The sequence below is a fragment of the Pectinophora gossypiella genome, chromosome 5, assembly GCF_024362695.1.
Source record: "Pectinophora gossypiella chromosome 5, ilPecGoss1.1, whole genome shotgun sequence".
Taxonomy (NCBI): domain Eukaryota; kingdom Metazoa; phylum Arthropoda; class Insecta; order Lepidoptera; family Gelechiidae; genus Pectinophora; species Pectinophora gossypiella.
This window is the reverse complement of record NC_065408.1, coordinates 5216871-5231005: the sequence shown is the minus strand read 5'-3', so window position 1 is coordinate 5231005 and position 14135 is coordinate 5216871. Positions and strand designations below refer to the sequence as shown.

At 39.0% G+C, this 14135-nt stretch overlaps 2 protein-coding genes across 4 annotated transcripts in view; one reads left to right on the top strand and one right to left on the bottom strand.

The window, feature by feature from the left end:
* The first annotated feature begins 355 nt into the window (after positions 1-355).
* LOC126366580 (uncharacterized protein DDB_G0283697-like) lies at positions 356-6382 on the top strand. Of its 2 annotated transcripts, none has more exons than XM_050009729.1 (7): positions 356-514; positions 741-812; positions 1367-1485; positions 2249-2434; positions 3058-3240; positions 3328-4031; positions 4118-6382. In XM_050009729.1, exons 1-7 carry the CDS (start codon positions 452-454, stop codon positions 6013-6015), a joined length of 3225 nt encoding a protein of 1074 aa, XP_049865686.1. In that variant the 5' UTR covers positions 356-451; the 3' UTR covers positions 6016-6382. The 2 variants fall into 2 exon arrangements, with proteins under 2 accessions (XP_049865686.1, XP_049865685.1); XM_050009728.1 differs by having other exon boundaries at positions 1355-1485.
* The window catches only part of LOC126366590 (kelch-like ECH-associated protein 1B), a 54104-nt gene continuing 46348 nt past the window's right edge, over positions 6380-14135 (bottom strand). For both annotated transcript variants that reach the window (XM_050009751.1, XM_050009750.1), the window contains exons 9-12: positions 12185-12396; positions 10818-11023; positions 10049-10225; positions 6380-7717 (exon numbers count right to left, since the gene is read on the bottom strand). In XM_050009751.1, the coding sequence (XP_049865708.1) occupies positions 7413-7717; positions 10049-10225; positions 10818-11023; positions 12185-12396 (900 nt within the window). In that variant the 3' untranslated portion in view covers positions 6380-7412. The remainder of the gene's footprint in view (positions 7718-10048; positions 10226-10817; positions 11024-12184; positions 12397-14135) is intronic.

Below are 14135 nucleotides of genomic sequence, written 5' to 3'. Positions count from 1 at the left end.
ACTGTTGGCAGGCTAATCGCGCGCGCACTAGGGATAGTTTTTGCAGCTACGCTATTAATACAGCTATTAATTAAAGCAAGAATTTTTCGTCCCACTTTTTGAGCTTTCATGTTCTGTACGATACGATAGTAGTAAATCAATGTATCATACAATAAGTTTCTTATAGAATGTTATAGTTGTTGTGTAAACGAAGTATATGATTTCTTTGGTGATTCGTCAATCAACTCATGATACTGATGATACGATCGTCTAATGGACCCCTAATAAATTGGTAGTAAAAAAAAAATGAAACATGGCAACCCCGACCCCGATATGTCAAATTCAATGTCAAAATTGTCAAAATTTTGGTAGAAGAACGCGTAGAACTTGCAGTTTTGTGATTTTCTTATTTATATATATTCGTAATTTGATAGGAATCGTTTAATTGTAGTATTATCTTATTATATTCATAATGGATGATGTCGTCATATATGACGACTTGGAAAATTACAACGACTTAAATGTGATTGAAGAGGTACTATTGTAGAATGGCGTTTTAGCGCCAAATATTACTGTCAGTTTTGATAACATTTTTGTAACCTAATATTATTTGTTTTAGTAATTGTTAATCATTAGTTGTATCTAATATGTTAATCGTTTCCAAGCTCATACAGCAGTCAATTGATGGACTAGTTGGACAAAGTATCTAATTTCAAGAAATTTAGTTACCTACCCTCACTGAATGTTTTATATTGTTTTAGCTGCGAAATGAAAACAAACAGCTCAAGTTCAAAGTTGAAGAATATTCCACGTCCCTGGCCAAGCTACAGAAAGTAAGTATTACTACAATTGGCTATAGAATCTTGTTTCAGTTTCCTGTAAAAAATGTTTTTTGCTGTATAAACAACCAGCATATATGAGGCATCCTCAATAACTTGGTTATAAAAGTAACAATTTATTAATGTACTAATTATTTATTAGCTGCTGAAGCTATTTTCATCATTCATTTTGGGTTTCTTTTCTAGTTTCTTAAAAGGTTGAAGGCAACACCACAATAGTTTGATTTCATATTAGAAATCATTCTACAATCAATTCTTTGTCACTATTTAAAAATGTATACATTTTTAATACTTTATTCTTGGAATACTCACTGAATAACTCTTTGTATTTTTGTTCTTCATTATGTTAGTAGTTTAGTTAGTGACTACAGACTTATATGTAACCATACATGAATCCCTTCCCAGTGTTATAGGTGTCAGTATTGTTATTGTTATAATGGAATTGAAATAGGAACAGAATAATGTGTTTTTTTTTTAAAGAAAATTTTTTTTCCTTATGTGCAGTTGGCTGTGAATTGATCTCATTGATATTGTAGAATATTTTACAGGATTATGATAAATTAACATCAGAATTTAAAATAATGGAGATAAACTTCTCTTCACTACTGAAAACTTCCCGGGCGGAAATTGAGAGGAAGACGCAGATTATTACTAACCTCAATATGGAGTAAGTGTTTATGCACTGCAAATAAAGTAATTATTTCATCATTATTAAACTCCTTCATCCCACTGCAAGGCAATCTGTCCACATCTTTTACTCAAAGTCTAATAAAATATCCAACTTTTGTTGGTGATTGTAAGGCACAGATGTCTATTAAAATGTAACTATTGTGTCCGGAAATTTGGGCCTTATGAGGATAAACCTCATATATAGACAACTCACACCTGTAATCCCTAAAATAGCAGACACAACAGGGCGAACAACAAGTTATGAACCCTTTGGGTATTGCACATAATTACACATTACAATATCACCATCACGAGATTGTGGTCAAAAATAATAAGCCTATAAATTATAAGCCTATAATGGCCCTGATTCCTGCAGACACATCATAATTTTTTTTAAGTTAGTTATTTTCTTGTCTGCCGAAAAGGACAGGGATGGATGATTGACAACTGTTAATTTTAAAAAGAATGAATAACCCGGGTGAATAAAATAGGCATCTCGCTCATATGCAACTCGTGAAGTGTGTTGTCAACTTAATTCTGTCGGGTTATTATAAATTTCTGCCGAAAATTCATGTGTGTTCCATAAATTTTATGCCTGTTGATTACCCATCCCTTTCTTGTTCAGCGGGTAAGAAAATGACAGGTATAACTTAAAACAAAATTATATAGTGTATACAGGAATCAGAACCATTACTTATGTATTAAAAAAACTTTCATAATTATCATTATTTGTTTTAGAACATAATCTTTTTGTTTTTCAGAAAAGATACAATGGTTCTCAATTCTATACAGAACTCAAATAAAAGTATAGCAATGTTAAGAAGAAATATGGTTAGAGACAGATCTAACAATCGGAAATTACGAAAAGAAACTGAGGTTGACGCGGGAAAACCAAATAAGAGCAATGACTACCAGGAAATTAAAAAATATGAGTTAGAAAGAGACAAGTAAGTTTATGCTGGTTTTATGACAAATAAGTATTTTAAGAACTGTTTTGTGTCTACTGTTGTTTAACCATACCTGGGCACAAGATCGTTAATCATGTTTTTTTTTATTCTAATTAACGAGGCTTTGAACACCCTGATTGATCATGCCAGCTTCATAGGTGCTTTTGTGTACCTATCCCTTAGGCAAAGGATTGGTCAACCAGATAATATAAACTAAAAGCCTTACATGATAGTGGCTCTGCCATAGTCATGATTCTTAAACAGATAACCTGTTCACTTTAAAAATTGTTAACGGATTCATTTGCTTCTGTTAATTATCCACAAGTCTGTTAATCATTAATTATATACTTATATTTGCTAAAAAAATACCGGACCACGTCGCGCTGCGGAAGCAGGTTCTAACAAGTACTAGAATTAACTGTAAATATCGTCTGCGTAACTAATGTTGTTGATACAAGTACCATCCACATGACAAGTCTATAAAGAAGTTAACATTTTTACTAGGGATTAACAACTCTTAGATTAACGACACAAGTTTTAATATACAACAGCCTTTTTTGATTTGTTATGAAAATCAAATGTTATCTAATCAATTTTTATGTGGTGAATAATAATTGTTGCAGAAATGAAGACAAACGCCTGCCTTCAGTAGACACTGTTTCAAGTGGTCAGATTGAAGAAGCAAACAAAATTGATAGCAAATTAGGGAAAGAATCCTTTGGCAAGAGTAGTGAAAGCAAAGAAAATATCAAGGGCAAAAGGCCTCAGTCTCTTAGGAACAGACGAAAATCTATGCCAGTTGCAAGGTGAGAGAAATATAAACATCTAATATTATATTATAACAATATTTTTGTTCCTAAGCAAAATATGCATACAATTTTATATAATTTCAGTAAACACGCCAACTTCAGTTCAGATGAAGAGTATGAAGCTAATTGCTCTGGTGAAGATATTAATAATAAAAAGGAATGGCCAGCAAGAGATGATAAAAGCAGAAGACATCCCGACAGACACAGTCACAAAATATCAGAAACGTCAGGTATTGACGAAAAATACTCCAGTTACCATGAGTCTTCTAGAGAAACCTACTATAAGGGCAAGTCACACAGACATAGTGACAAGTATAGAAGCACTAGAGATAGATATGATAGTACTCAGAGGCATAAGAGATATTATAGTCCAGAAAGGAGTCGCCGATCACAACGTGACTATTTGGATGATCCATACCAAAGACAAGAATATGCAAGGCACAGAGTATTAGAAAGTCCGCCAGTGGAAAAGTACGATACCCAACGCAGGTACCGCGATAGGCGTGTTAATTATGAAAAAGATGATCCAAATGATGAACGATATAGAAACCGCGAAGAGAGAGTCCCCGCCAAACATAAATTGTCGGCGGATTATGAGGAGCCAGCACCAAAACGTGTTAGAACAGATTCTTCTACCAAACCCGCTGAAGAAGAAGTTAGGCGGCAAAAAGATTATCAAACTATAGAAGACAAACGGATGCCAGAATTTTCGGATCATTTGCAACAAACGTCTTGCCAATCACCTGACTATACACATCCAGATGTGCTATCTGCCCATCCAGTGAAAGGTAATTGCCGTAAACTAACAGATGATGATCATTGAGTTTTTTAATAATAATTTTATTTGTAACTAATTCCAATATTTCAATTTCAGAAATCATGAGCACAGCCGAAATAAAGCTCGAAGATCCAAGGTTTACAAGTAAAAGATATATCAAGAAACCAGAGGGACACAAAGTTACATTATTGGCTGCAGACAGTGGAAATATTGACTTAAAAGTCATAGACACGTCAACGTGGGACATCCCCCGCGTGGATGTCCCCGAAGCTTTACAAATACCTCCACATTACACGGATGAAACAGTGCGTGACTTATACATGGACATAGATAATCCAGTTTCCAATATGTCAACGGAATCTGGGAGTAACGTGGGTCCCATTACTGACTATGTCACTGAAAGCTTTTTCCAAGATTACGAAAATGAAAGACTTAATCAAGAAAATATAAGACTTGAATCTAATAAGATGCAAGAACATATAAAACTCGAGTCTAATATGGTGCAGGATGAACGAAAAGAAGACAGTGCTAATATGGAAAACCAATCAAAATCTCTAGTAGCGAAATACAAAATTCCGAAAGTTAAGAAACCAGATAAAGATGAAAAATATATACCTAACCCATTAGGAATACTGCTTCAACAGTTGCAGACTGCATGTGGTGCAGATACAACAATTAAAGTACATAAATCTAAACTTGATGTTGATAAAACTTTTGGTACAGATGATGTGAATTCTCAAGATAATAAATCCAAAGATGCTAGTGCTGACAACGAAACAAAGCAGACTCATCAAGCAAAATTGAGAACAAGACGCAAAATGTCCACGAGAGAAATAATCGAAGGAGATTTAGCATTAAGTGATGAAACCAGCGATAACATAGATGTACAAAAACCGAAAGTAGTCTTAAAAGAGCAGCCTGAAAATAGCAGAGAGAAGTCAGTGAGTGTCATAGAAAAACCTGAGGAAAATGAGGAAACGTTGAAAAAACATAAGACTGACATTATAGTTAGTCAAGATAATATAGAAAAAATACCGTTAATAGATAAAACTGAAATATGCCCAGATATAAAGATCAAGAAAACCAAAAAGAAATCCCAGAAAAAGAAACGGGAAAAATCTGAAGAAACAAAAAATGCTGTTGAAAAAGAAAAGGTGCCTGAAAAGAAAACTAAAGTTAAGAAAGAAAGAGAACATAAAGTTCAAGAGAGGAAAGCTAAGTTTACGGACTTGTTTGGGGAAAGCAGTAGCCTAATAACACCTGAAGATTTAGGAGTGGCCTTAGTCCAGACACAGACTGAGCCTACAATTAAATATGTACCCATATTTGAAGATGCGCAAGATGCAGACGACGTCAATGTGAAGGCTTTAGCGAAAGCCCAGGATGTCCCAGAGACAGAAAATGGTACAAAACTTGTGGCAACACTTCAGGTGCCTGAAGTGATTTCAAAACCTGTAGAAACTACTAAAACTGGGACAACACCTTATGTACCTGAAGGAATACCTGAAACAAGTAAACAATTAACTCTAAACCGGGAGGTACCTGATGAAAATGAGGTTTGTGTTTCTGTTAAAGAAACTACACAGGACTTGTTTTTAAATACAGAGGTCATTGCCAAAGAACCAGATGTCGTGAAAACAGTTATTATATCAACAGGGGTTCAACCTCGAATAGACAGTATTGAACCAAATATATGTAGTAAAATAGCTGGTAGTATTGAAAATACTCAACCAATCAAAGCTCCAACGAGTAAATTAGTGACTAAAGTGCAAAATGTTTCTTCTGCTTTAGCCACTTCTACGCCGTATAAGAAACATTTAGTGTTAGAAACAGAGATAGAGTCCAGTTGTACATCTAGTGAAAATGGGATCCTAAGGGATGATACCTCCTCTGTTGATCAATCTTCAGTGTCGAATGGGATTGAACCACGAAATGACGACGATGTGCCTGACGTGAGAATATTTGTAAGAAGACGTAGGAAAGTAAAGAAGTAGTATATTATGTAAGCAGATTTAAATTATATAAGAGGGGTCAATTTAGTGTTCAACGTCGCTGTGCAGTCGCTGAATTATTATTGACTTGTACATATTTGTATAGAAAGAAATATGCATAAGCATATCACATTACGTTATAAGTTATGTCTCCAGATATTGTCGTGCCGCGGTGGATAGAGGCACTGAAACATTTTTTACTTTGTACTTAACGTTTCTATTTTGTCGACATTTTTTGTACATAATATTGTGTAAAAGTTGCAAAGGTAATATATTAATAATATATTTGTTTAAAATGCAGCTACGAAACAGAAATACGGATTATGGTGTTATCTGTATTTTCATAGAATAAAATAAAACTAACTGATTATTCCCGTAACAGTCTTTATTTGTCCTTATGAGTAATAAATAATCCTTTCTCACTAATATTTACAATTTTCCTATATAAAATCACGCTAAATAGCTTCAATACAGCACAACAAATCGACTATACAAATTATTGGCAGTTATTGTCTTACGGTCTGGCCAAACATAAATTCGAGTAGCAACGGCTGGGGAATACGACACATGTACTTCATATACAAAACGTTGATACACATACATGCAATATGTAAAAAATACATACAAAACCAATGGAATACGTATAAAATACAAAATTATAAACTTATCTAAATTGTAAACATGCACAAATAACATTAATTGCCATTTATTTGAATAGCACCTCAAATGAACTGATCACTTATCAAATATATATATTTATCTACAATTTAAATTACCTATTTGCTTAAAAATACAATTAACATTTCATATGGCTACTTATCACTATTCTTGTTCACCTGTTTATGACACTCGAGCATTATAAAATGGACTGAAACGTATGTTGCGTCTATGCAATGAAGTTGTCTACTGTATTGCACACTGTATAACGAAATAAAACATTTACAGAATATATCTCATAAAAGATGTAGACGGAATGATAATGGCGTGATTAGAGAGGTATATTTCCCCACTACGTGTAGGACTAGGCCTTATTTAGGTTATTACATAAATTACAGCAAAGTCAACTTATGAGAAACTAAATTTAACCAATCATGTTTTATTGCATATTTTTATGCTATACACCTCCACCTACCCCTTTGGGGACATAGGCGTGATGTCTTGTTATGTTTTATTTCGTCAATCGTTTGTCCGTAGCAGGGTCTTTTACGAAAAATACATTTAAACTAGTAGAATATGGTGGGTAGTTATAAAATGTGGCATTATGTCCATGACGAAACAAAATCGGTCAAATAACCGGTCTCATAACAAACCTGGGTCTCCTGACTACGGACTTGAACATAATCTTTCAAATACACAACCGCTCACAATAATTGGAAAAGGAATGTCTACTATCACTTATGCTATAAGCATACTCGGGTATTTGATAATGTGCCTATGATATTGTTCGCCATTGGTATGTCGTCGTTTCTAGGTGTACCCGAGGCGTTGGAGGGGCCCGGGCCGGGCGCGGAGGGTCGCTTGCCTAGCTTCTTGATGACCGTGGGTGTTTGTTCTCTGTTGTCGGAGTGCGGCGTCACGTGCTGGTAGCACACGGCGGAGGCGTGTCCCGAGCGCACGGACGTCAGCGGCGTGCCGCTGGTCCACGTGTTGGTGGCCGGGTCGTACACGTCCACGATGTCCAGGAACGACGTGCCGTCGTAACCACCTGTGGCAAACAACACAAGGTCACGACAGCTCGGTGACGCATGAGTACTTAGTTCAAGTACTCTGAGGTTTCTGTTAGACCAACGTTATAGGTGGCCATTTATAATGGTCGAACCAATTGTGTGAAAACTGCACTTGAGATAAACTAGTAACTTATTGGTGCAAGTTCGGTGCCGGGGTGTGACAAATAAATACATTTTAACTTCTAACAATGAGTTACGTATTTATGTATTTGTTAATCTTGCAATGGATGGACTTATGACGACCCCAATTGTGATATAGTCGTGAACCGTCGCAAAACTCACGAAAATGATAGTGTTTGTTAAAAATACACTTCTCATCAAAAAAATCGAAACACCTTGCAAGTTTACGTTTTGTCAGGATTATCAGAAAAATGTGTACATTTAGGAATAATTGTTAAATGTCGTTTAATAGTGAGTAATATGAGCTTATCAAATCTTAATGTTAATGTTCTAAATTTAAATGAATTTTTCATAGGTTTCGTATTTTGTTAAATGAGTCATTTTTATTCCGTATGGAGTATAAAGGAAATGGATAAAACAACACACGTAAATGAAAAAAAAAGCTAAAAAACGTTTATTTAATAACTTGTATTCCCTCCCCGAGCTCTAATTACTGCTTCCATACGGTTCTTCATCGATCGGATGAGAGTCACGATCACATGCTGTGGTATATTGTCCCATTCCTCTTGGATTGCATCTTGCAGCTGGCTAAGTGTTTCTGGGGCAGGATCTCTTGCTCGAATTCGTCTCTTTAATTCATCCCACAGATGTTCAATGGGATTCATGTCCGGGCTTCTTGCTGGCCATTCCATAATAGAGATATCGACTTCGTTAAGATAATCTCGTACGACGCCCGCGGTGTGAGCCCTAGCATTGTCGTGCATGAATATGAAGCCGTTGCCAATAAAATGTGCATAGGGCATCACATGAGGCTCGAGACACTCTTCGACGTACCGATGACAGTTTAGTGCAGGCAGACGTGGCCCAGACAAGAAACAAGAAACAGACACGAAAGCAAGCTCTGTCTTACCGTCGGCGCTGATTCCTCCCCAAACCGTCCACGAACCGCCACCATAGCTGACATTTTCTTCAATGCAGCATTATGCATAGCGTTCTCCGTCTCTTCTGTAGACCTTGTTCCTTCCGTCGTTACCATACAGCATAATTTTACACTCATCAGAAAAGAGAACTTTGCTCCACTGTAGGTATGACCAATTTAGGTGCTCACGTGCAAAGTTAAGGCGCGCTCTTCGATGGTCTGCAGTTAATTTCGGCCCATTTGCTGGCTTATGCGGTACCAGTCCACGATCCTTCAACCTTCTTCTAATTGTAGAGTCACTAACAGCCACCCTTCGTACAACACGAAGCCGCTGCTGCAGTTGAAAAGCGTTAAGGCGTCGATTTCTTAAAGAAGTTGTTACAATAAATCGATCATCTCGCTCAGAAGTGACCCGATTCCTGCCAGATCCTGAACGGCGCGTGAACAAACCAGTCTCCCGATAACGTTTATAGACTCTATGAACAGATGACAGGCTTAGATGCAGTCTTGCAGCCACAACACGCTGACTAAGGCCAGAATCCAGCAATGCCACAACTTGGGCGGCTTCTGTGGGCGAAGTATCCATACGTTTTAGAAAAAAAACCTTTTTTCAGACGTCCCAAAGTCACAGTATTGAAATAAAAAACAAAAAGTTTAAGGATAGGCGCCAATTTTTAGTTTTTAAACGCTAAATGTACTCCAACCCTAAACACACATTTGTCTCAAAACAGTGATTCATTTCGTTTATAAGATAAACAAATGAAATTCTAATTTTGAAATTAGAATTTTCGCTTATTACTGTAATGGCCAAACTGCCAGCTATACATTTATGTATTTTTTTTCATCGTATGAATTCTTTTTTGTGTTAAATTCGGACAGAAACAATGAAAACGGAAGTGTTTCGATTTTTTTGATGAGAAGTGTATTTTCATTTTCATCTACATGATATTAACTCGGAATCATCCCCCTCAGTATGAGATACAGTGCCACTAACACCACACCCCGGACACTTCATACAAAACATCTCGTTTTACTCATCACACACTACACAATGAAGTTATCGTACATGCGCATTTGTGTGCGTGCGCGCGTGCGTATGTGTGACGTCTGACGCCCTTACGAAGACAAAAATAAGACGGGGCGGGGCGGGGGGACGTTGGGGGGGGGGGGAATATGAGGTAAACCTAGCTCAGCCGCTGATGGGGAGCGGAGAGTTGCCGTTGCATACGTAGTAGTATTCGTTATAGTCCGCATATGCGAGAGCCCGTACCCATGGCGTAGAGCTTGTTGTCGAGCACGGCCAGCGAGAGCGCGGAGCGCGCCACGGCGACGGGCGCGGCGGGCTCCCACACGCCGCGCTCCGTGTCGTAGCGCTCCACCGACGACAGCTGCGCCGACCCGTCGTAGCCGCCCACCACGTAGATGTACTGGTTCATTGCCGCCACGCCTGCCACCCAGTACGTTCTTTATTCGACACACCGGCGGGGTTAAAAAGCCCACATCGAAGCAATATGGCTATTTGACATTGCGCAGTTACTTTTATATGCGCAAATGTCAAATTGGAATTTTGCTTTTAAGATGAACTGTTTTAATGTGGCCTTTTTAGCGCCCAGTAATCGCTAGAGTTAAATCGATTTTTGACGATTAAAAAAATAGAACAGGATAGAAGAGTAATCCCACACTTTGAGGACAATTTCGCATATGATAAACCACATGGTCAAAAGTCTTTGATATGTTTATAAAATCTTTCTGACAGATCTCTTCCAACAAACTTTGATAGAATATTAAAATGTTCCTAAACTAAAAAATTTAAAGTTTGTTTCGGCCTAAAATTGACATGTTCCATAAAGTTTTATTTATTTATTTAGTTATCTAACAATGAATACAGTACAATGCATATTACACAAGTTTAAACAAAATATACAATTGCCTCATTACTTAGACGAGCACATTTTATATATAAATTGTAATTAAGTACTTTTAATAATGGTGGATGGCTAAGTCAGGAATAAATTTAATTTAATTATAATGATTCTTACCCGCCCCACTCCTCGCCACAGCCATAGCGGCGACTTCAGTCCAGCAGTTGTTCTCGGGGTGGTAGCACTCGACGGTATTGATCCTCCTGGCTCCGTCGAAGCCGCCCACAGCGTACAGTAGTCTGTTGACAACCGCTATCCCCACGCCGAGTCGCGCGCACCCCATCGGCGCTACTGACGTCCATTTGTCCGTTTCTGGGTCGTAACTGGAAGAGGTATTTTTTTCTTGTTATCTAACAGTTTCAACGATCAATCAGCCGGCCTCCGTGGTCCAGTGGTTAAGCGTTGAGCTCACGATCCGGAGGTCCTGGGTTCGATTCCCGGTGGGGACATATCACAAAAATTACTTCGGTCCCTAGTTTGGTTAGGACATTACAGGCTGATCACCTGACTGTCCGAAAGTAAGACGATCAGTGTTTCGGAAGGCACGTTAAGCCGTTTATGAGTCATGTCAGGGGCCTTTGGCGGCTCAATAGTAACCCTCACACCAGGGTTGATGAGGTTGGTAATTCACCTCACAACCCACACGATAGAAGAAGAAGAACGATCAATGTGCCAATGATTTATTTATTTATTAAGTATACACAATATAGACTTTAATATCTTATAACAAGGTAAAACGATACAACAATAGTGCCCAAGCTTCGATCATATTATGTTGGTTGGTAGATGCACTGTTAACGCCAAAATTTTTTTACTCTAGAATTATGAAAGCGGTATATAAGGCGAAGGTTGTTGGAAGAGCTGGTAAAGGAAGACCTAGAAGTACGTACACTGATCAAATTGACGATGTCCTCAAAAAAAGTTTAGTACGATTTACTCTAAACTGAGCGTTACAAATTAATTACACATTCGTGCAAGTCAGGTACGGGGGTTCGAACCGATGTTCCCCGTTTGAGAAGGAAGCCGTTGTACCACAGTCACACCCCGGACAATTCATACAAAAAATCTTTTACGCAGACACTACACATTGACGTTATCGTACGCGCATTTGTGTGTGGCGTCTGACGCCCATACTATTGAAGAAAGACCGGGAAGAAGCGCAGGGGGGGGCTTGCCCAGCCGCTGGTGGGGAGCGGAAGGGTGCCGTTCTATACGTAGTATGATTAATTATGCCTGTGCCCAGGAATGGTACGTATAAAGGTTGTTTATGTTATGTTTCGGAGCTTCGGAGGGCACGTTAAGCCGTTGATCCCGGCTATTAGCCGTAAAAACACCTCCACCAACCCGCATTGGAGCAGAGTGGTGGAGTATGCTCAATACCCTCTCCGGTTGATTGAGGGGAGGCCTGTGCCCAGCAGTGGGACGTATATAGGCTGTTTATGTATGTGTTATATGTTTAAATGTTACTGGTGATACAAACTCACCATTCGACAGACTTGTGGTACTCGGAGCCGGCGGACCCCCCGACGGCATAGAGCAGCCCGTCCATGACGGCCACGCCCACCCGGTGCCGCGGGGTGGACATGGGGCTGCACGGCCGCCACAGCTCGCTGGCGGGGTTGTACACGTCCACCCAGTCGCTGTCGTACGACGAGCCCGGCGACGTGTTGCGCCCGCCCACCGCGTAGAACAAACCCTGGAATACAACACAAGTTTACATACAAAGACAAAATGTACATCGAAAAAAAATTCGGACTCGCACGGGACTTGAACCCGCAGCTCTTGTCAAGCCGGGACAACCGTCCATGCGACATTATTTTCATATCTTCACGGTGAACTCCCGCGCATAGTGATGGCCCATGGCATGACACAGTGATGGCACACCGTTTCGGTAATTGTAATAAAAAATTTAAAAAAGCCCCCGACCAAAAATGTACTCAATTATTATGACAAACGGGTTAAAAATGCGAAATATAACTGAAAAGAGCAAAAAATAACTTATCCCACATATGCTTGCACCCAAACTGAGCGTTTAACATTCCTATCACACTTAACAAACGACCTGATGACCTTGAAGACCTGAACCGATTTCCACCAAACAGAGCTAAGAACATTCTCGACTGATATATCTTCCTATTATTATATTATACACTTCTCATCAAAAAAATCGAAACACCTTGCAAGTTTACGTTTTGTCAGGATTATCAGAAAAATGTGTACATTTAGGAATAAATGTTAAATGTCGTTTAATAGTGAGTAATATGAGCTTATCAAATCTTAATGTTAATGTTCTAAATTTAAATGAATTTTTCATAGGTTTCGTATTTTGTTAAATGAGTCATTTTTATTCCGTATGGAGTGTAAAGGAAATGGATAAAACAACACACGTAAATGAAAAAAAAAGCTAAAAAACGTTTATTTAATAACTTGTATTCCCTCCCCGAGCTCTAATTACTGCTTCCATACGGTTCTTCATCGATCGGATGAGAGTCACGATCTCATGCTGTGGTATATTGTCCCATTCCTCTTGGATTGCATCTTGCAGCTGGCTAAGTGTTTCTGGGGCAGGATCTCTTGCTCGAATTCGTCTCTTTAATTCATCCCACAGATGTTCAATGGGATTCATGTCCGGGCTTCTTGCTGGCCATTCCATAATAGAGATATCGACTTCGTTAAGATAATCTCGTACGACGCCCGCGGTGTGAGCCCTAGCATTGTCGTGCATGAATATGAAGCCGTTGCCAATAAAATGTGCATATGGCATCACATGAGGCTCGAGACACTCTTCGACGTACCGATGACAGTTTAGTGCAGGCAGACGTGGCCCAGACACGAAAGCAAGCTCTGTCTTACCGTCGGCGCTGATTCCTCCCCAAACCGTCCACGAACCGCCACCATAGCTGACCTTTTCTTCAATGCAGCATTGTGCATAGCGTTCTCCGTCTCTTCTGTAGACCTTGTTCCTTCCGTCTTTACCATACAGCATAATTTTACACTCATCAGAAAAGAGAACTTTGCTCCACTGTAGGTATGACCAATTTAGGTGCTCACGTGCAAAGTTAAGGCGCGCTCTTCGATGGTCTGCAGTTAATTTCGGCCCATTTGCTGGCTTATGCGGTACCAGTCCACGATCCTTCAACCTTCTTCTAATTGTAGAGTCACTTACAGCCACCCTTCGTACAACACGAAGCCGCTGCTGCAGTTGAAAAGCGTTAAGGCGTCGATTTCTTAAAGAAGTTGTTACAATAAATCGATCATCTCGCTCAGAAGTGACCCGATTCCTGCCAGATCCTGAACGGCGCGTGAACAAACCAGTCTCCCGATAACGTTTATAGACTCTATGAACAGATGACAGGCTTAGATGCAGTCTTGCAGCCACAACACGCTGACTAAGGCCAGAATCCAGCAATGCCACAACTTGGGCGGCTTGTGTGG

Excerpts from the sequence above, each read along its gene's own strand:
- LOC126366580 (XM_050009728.1), top strand. The coding sequence starts at position 452 with ATGGATGATGTCGTCATATATGACGACTTGGAAAATTACAACGACTTA. Across the intron at positions 813-1,354 it reads CCCTGGCCAAGCTACAGAAA|AATATTTTACAGGATTATGA; the intron begins GTAAGTATTACT and ends TTGATATTGTAG. Across the intron at positions 2,435-3,057 it reads TATGAGTTAGAAAGAGACAA|AAATGAAGACAAACGCCTGC; the intron begins GTAAGTTTATGC and ends TAATTGTTGCAG.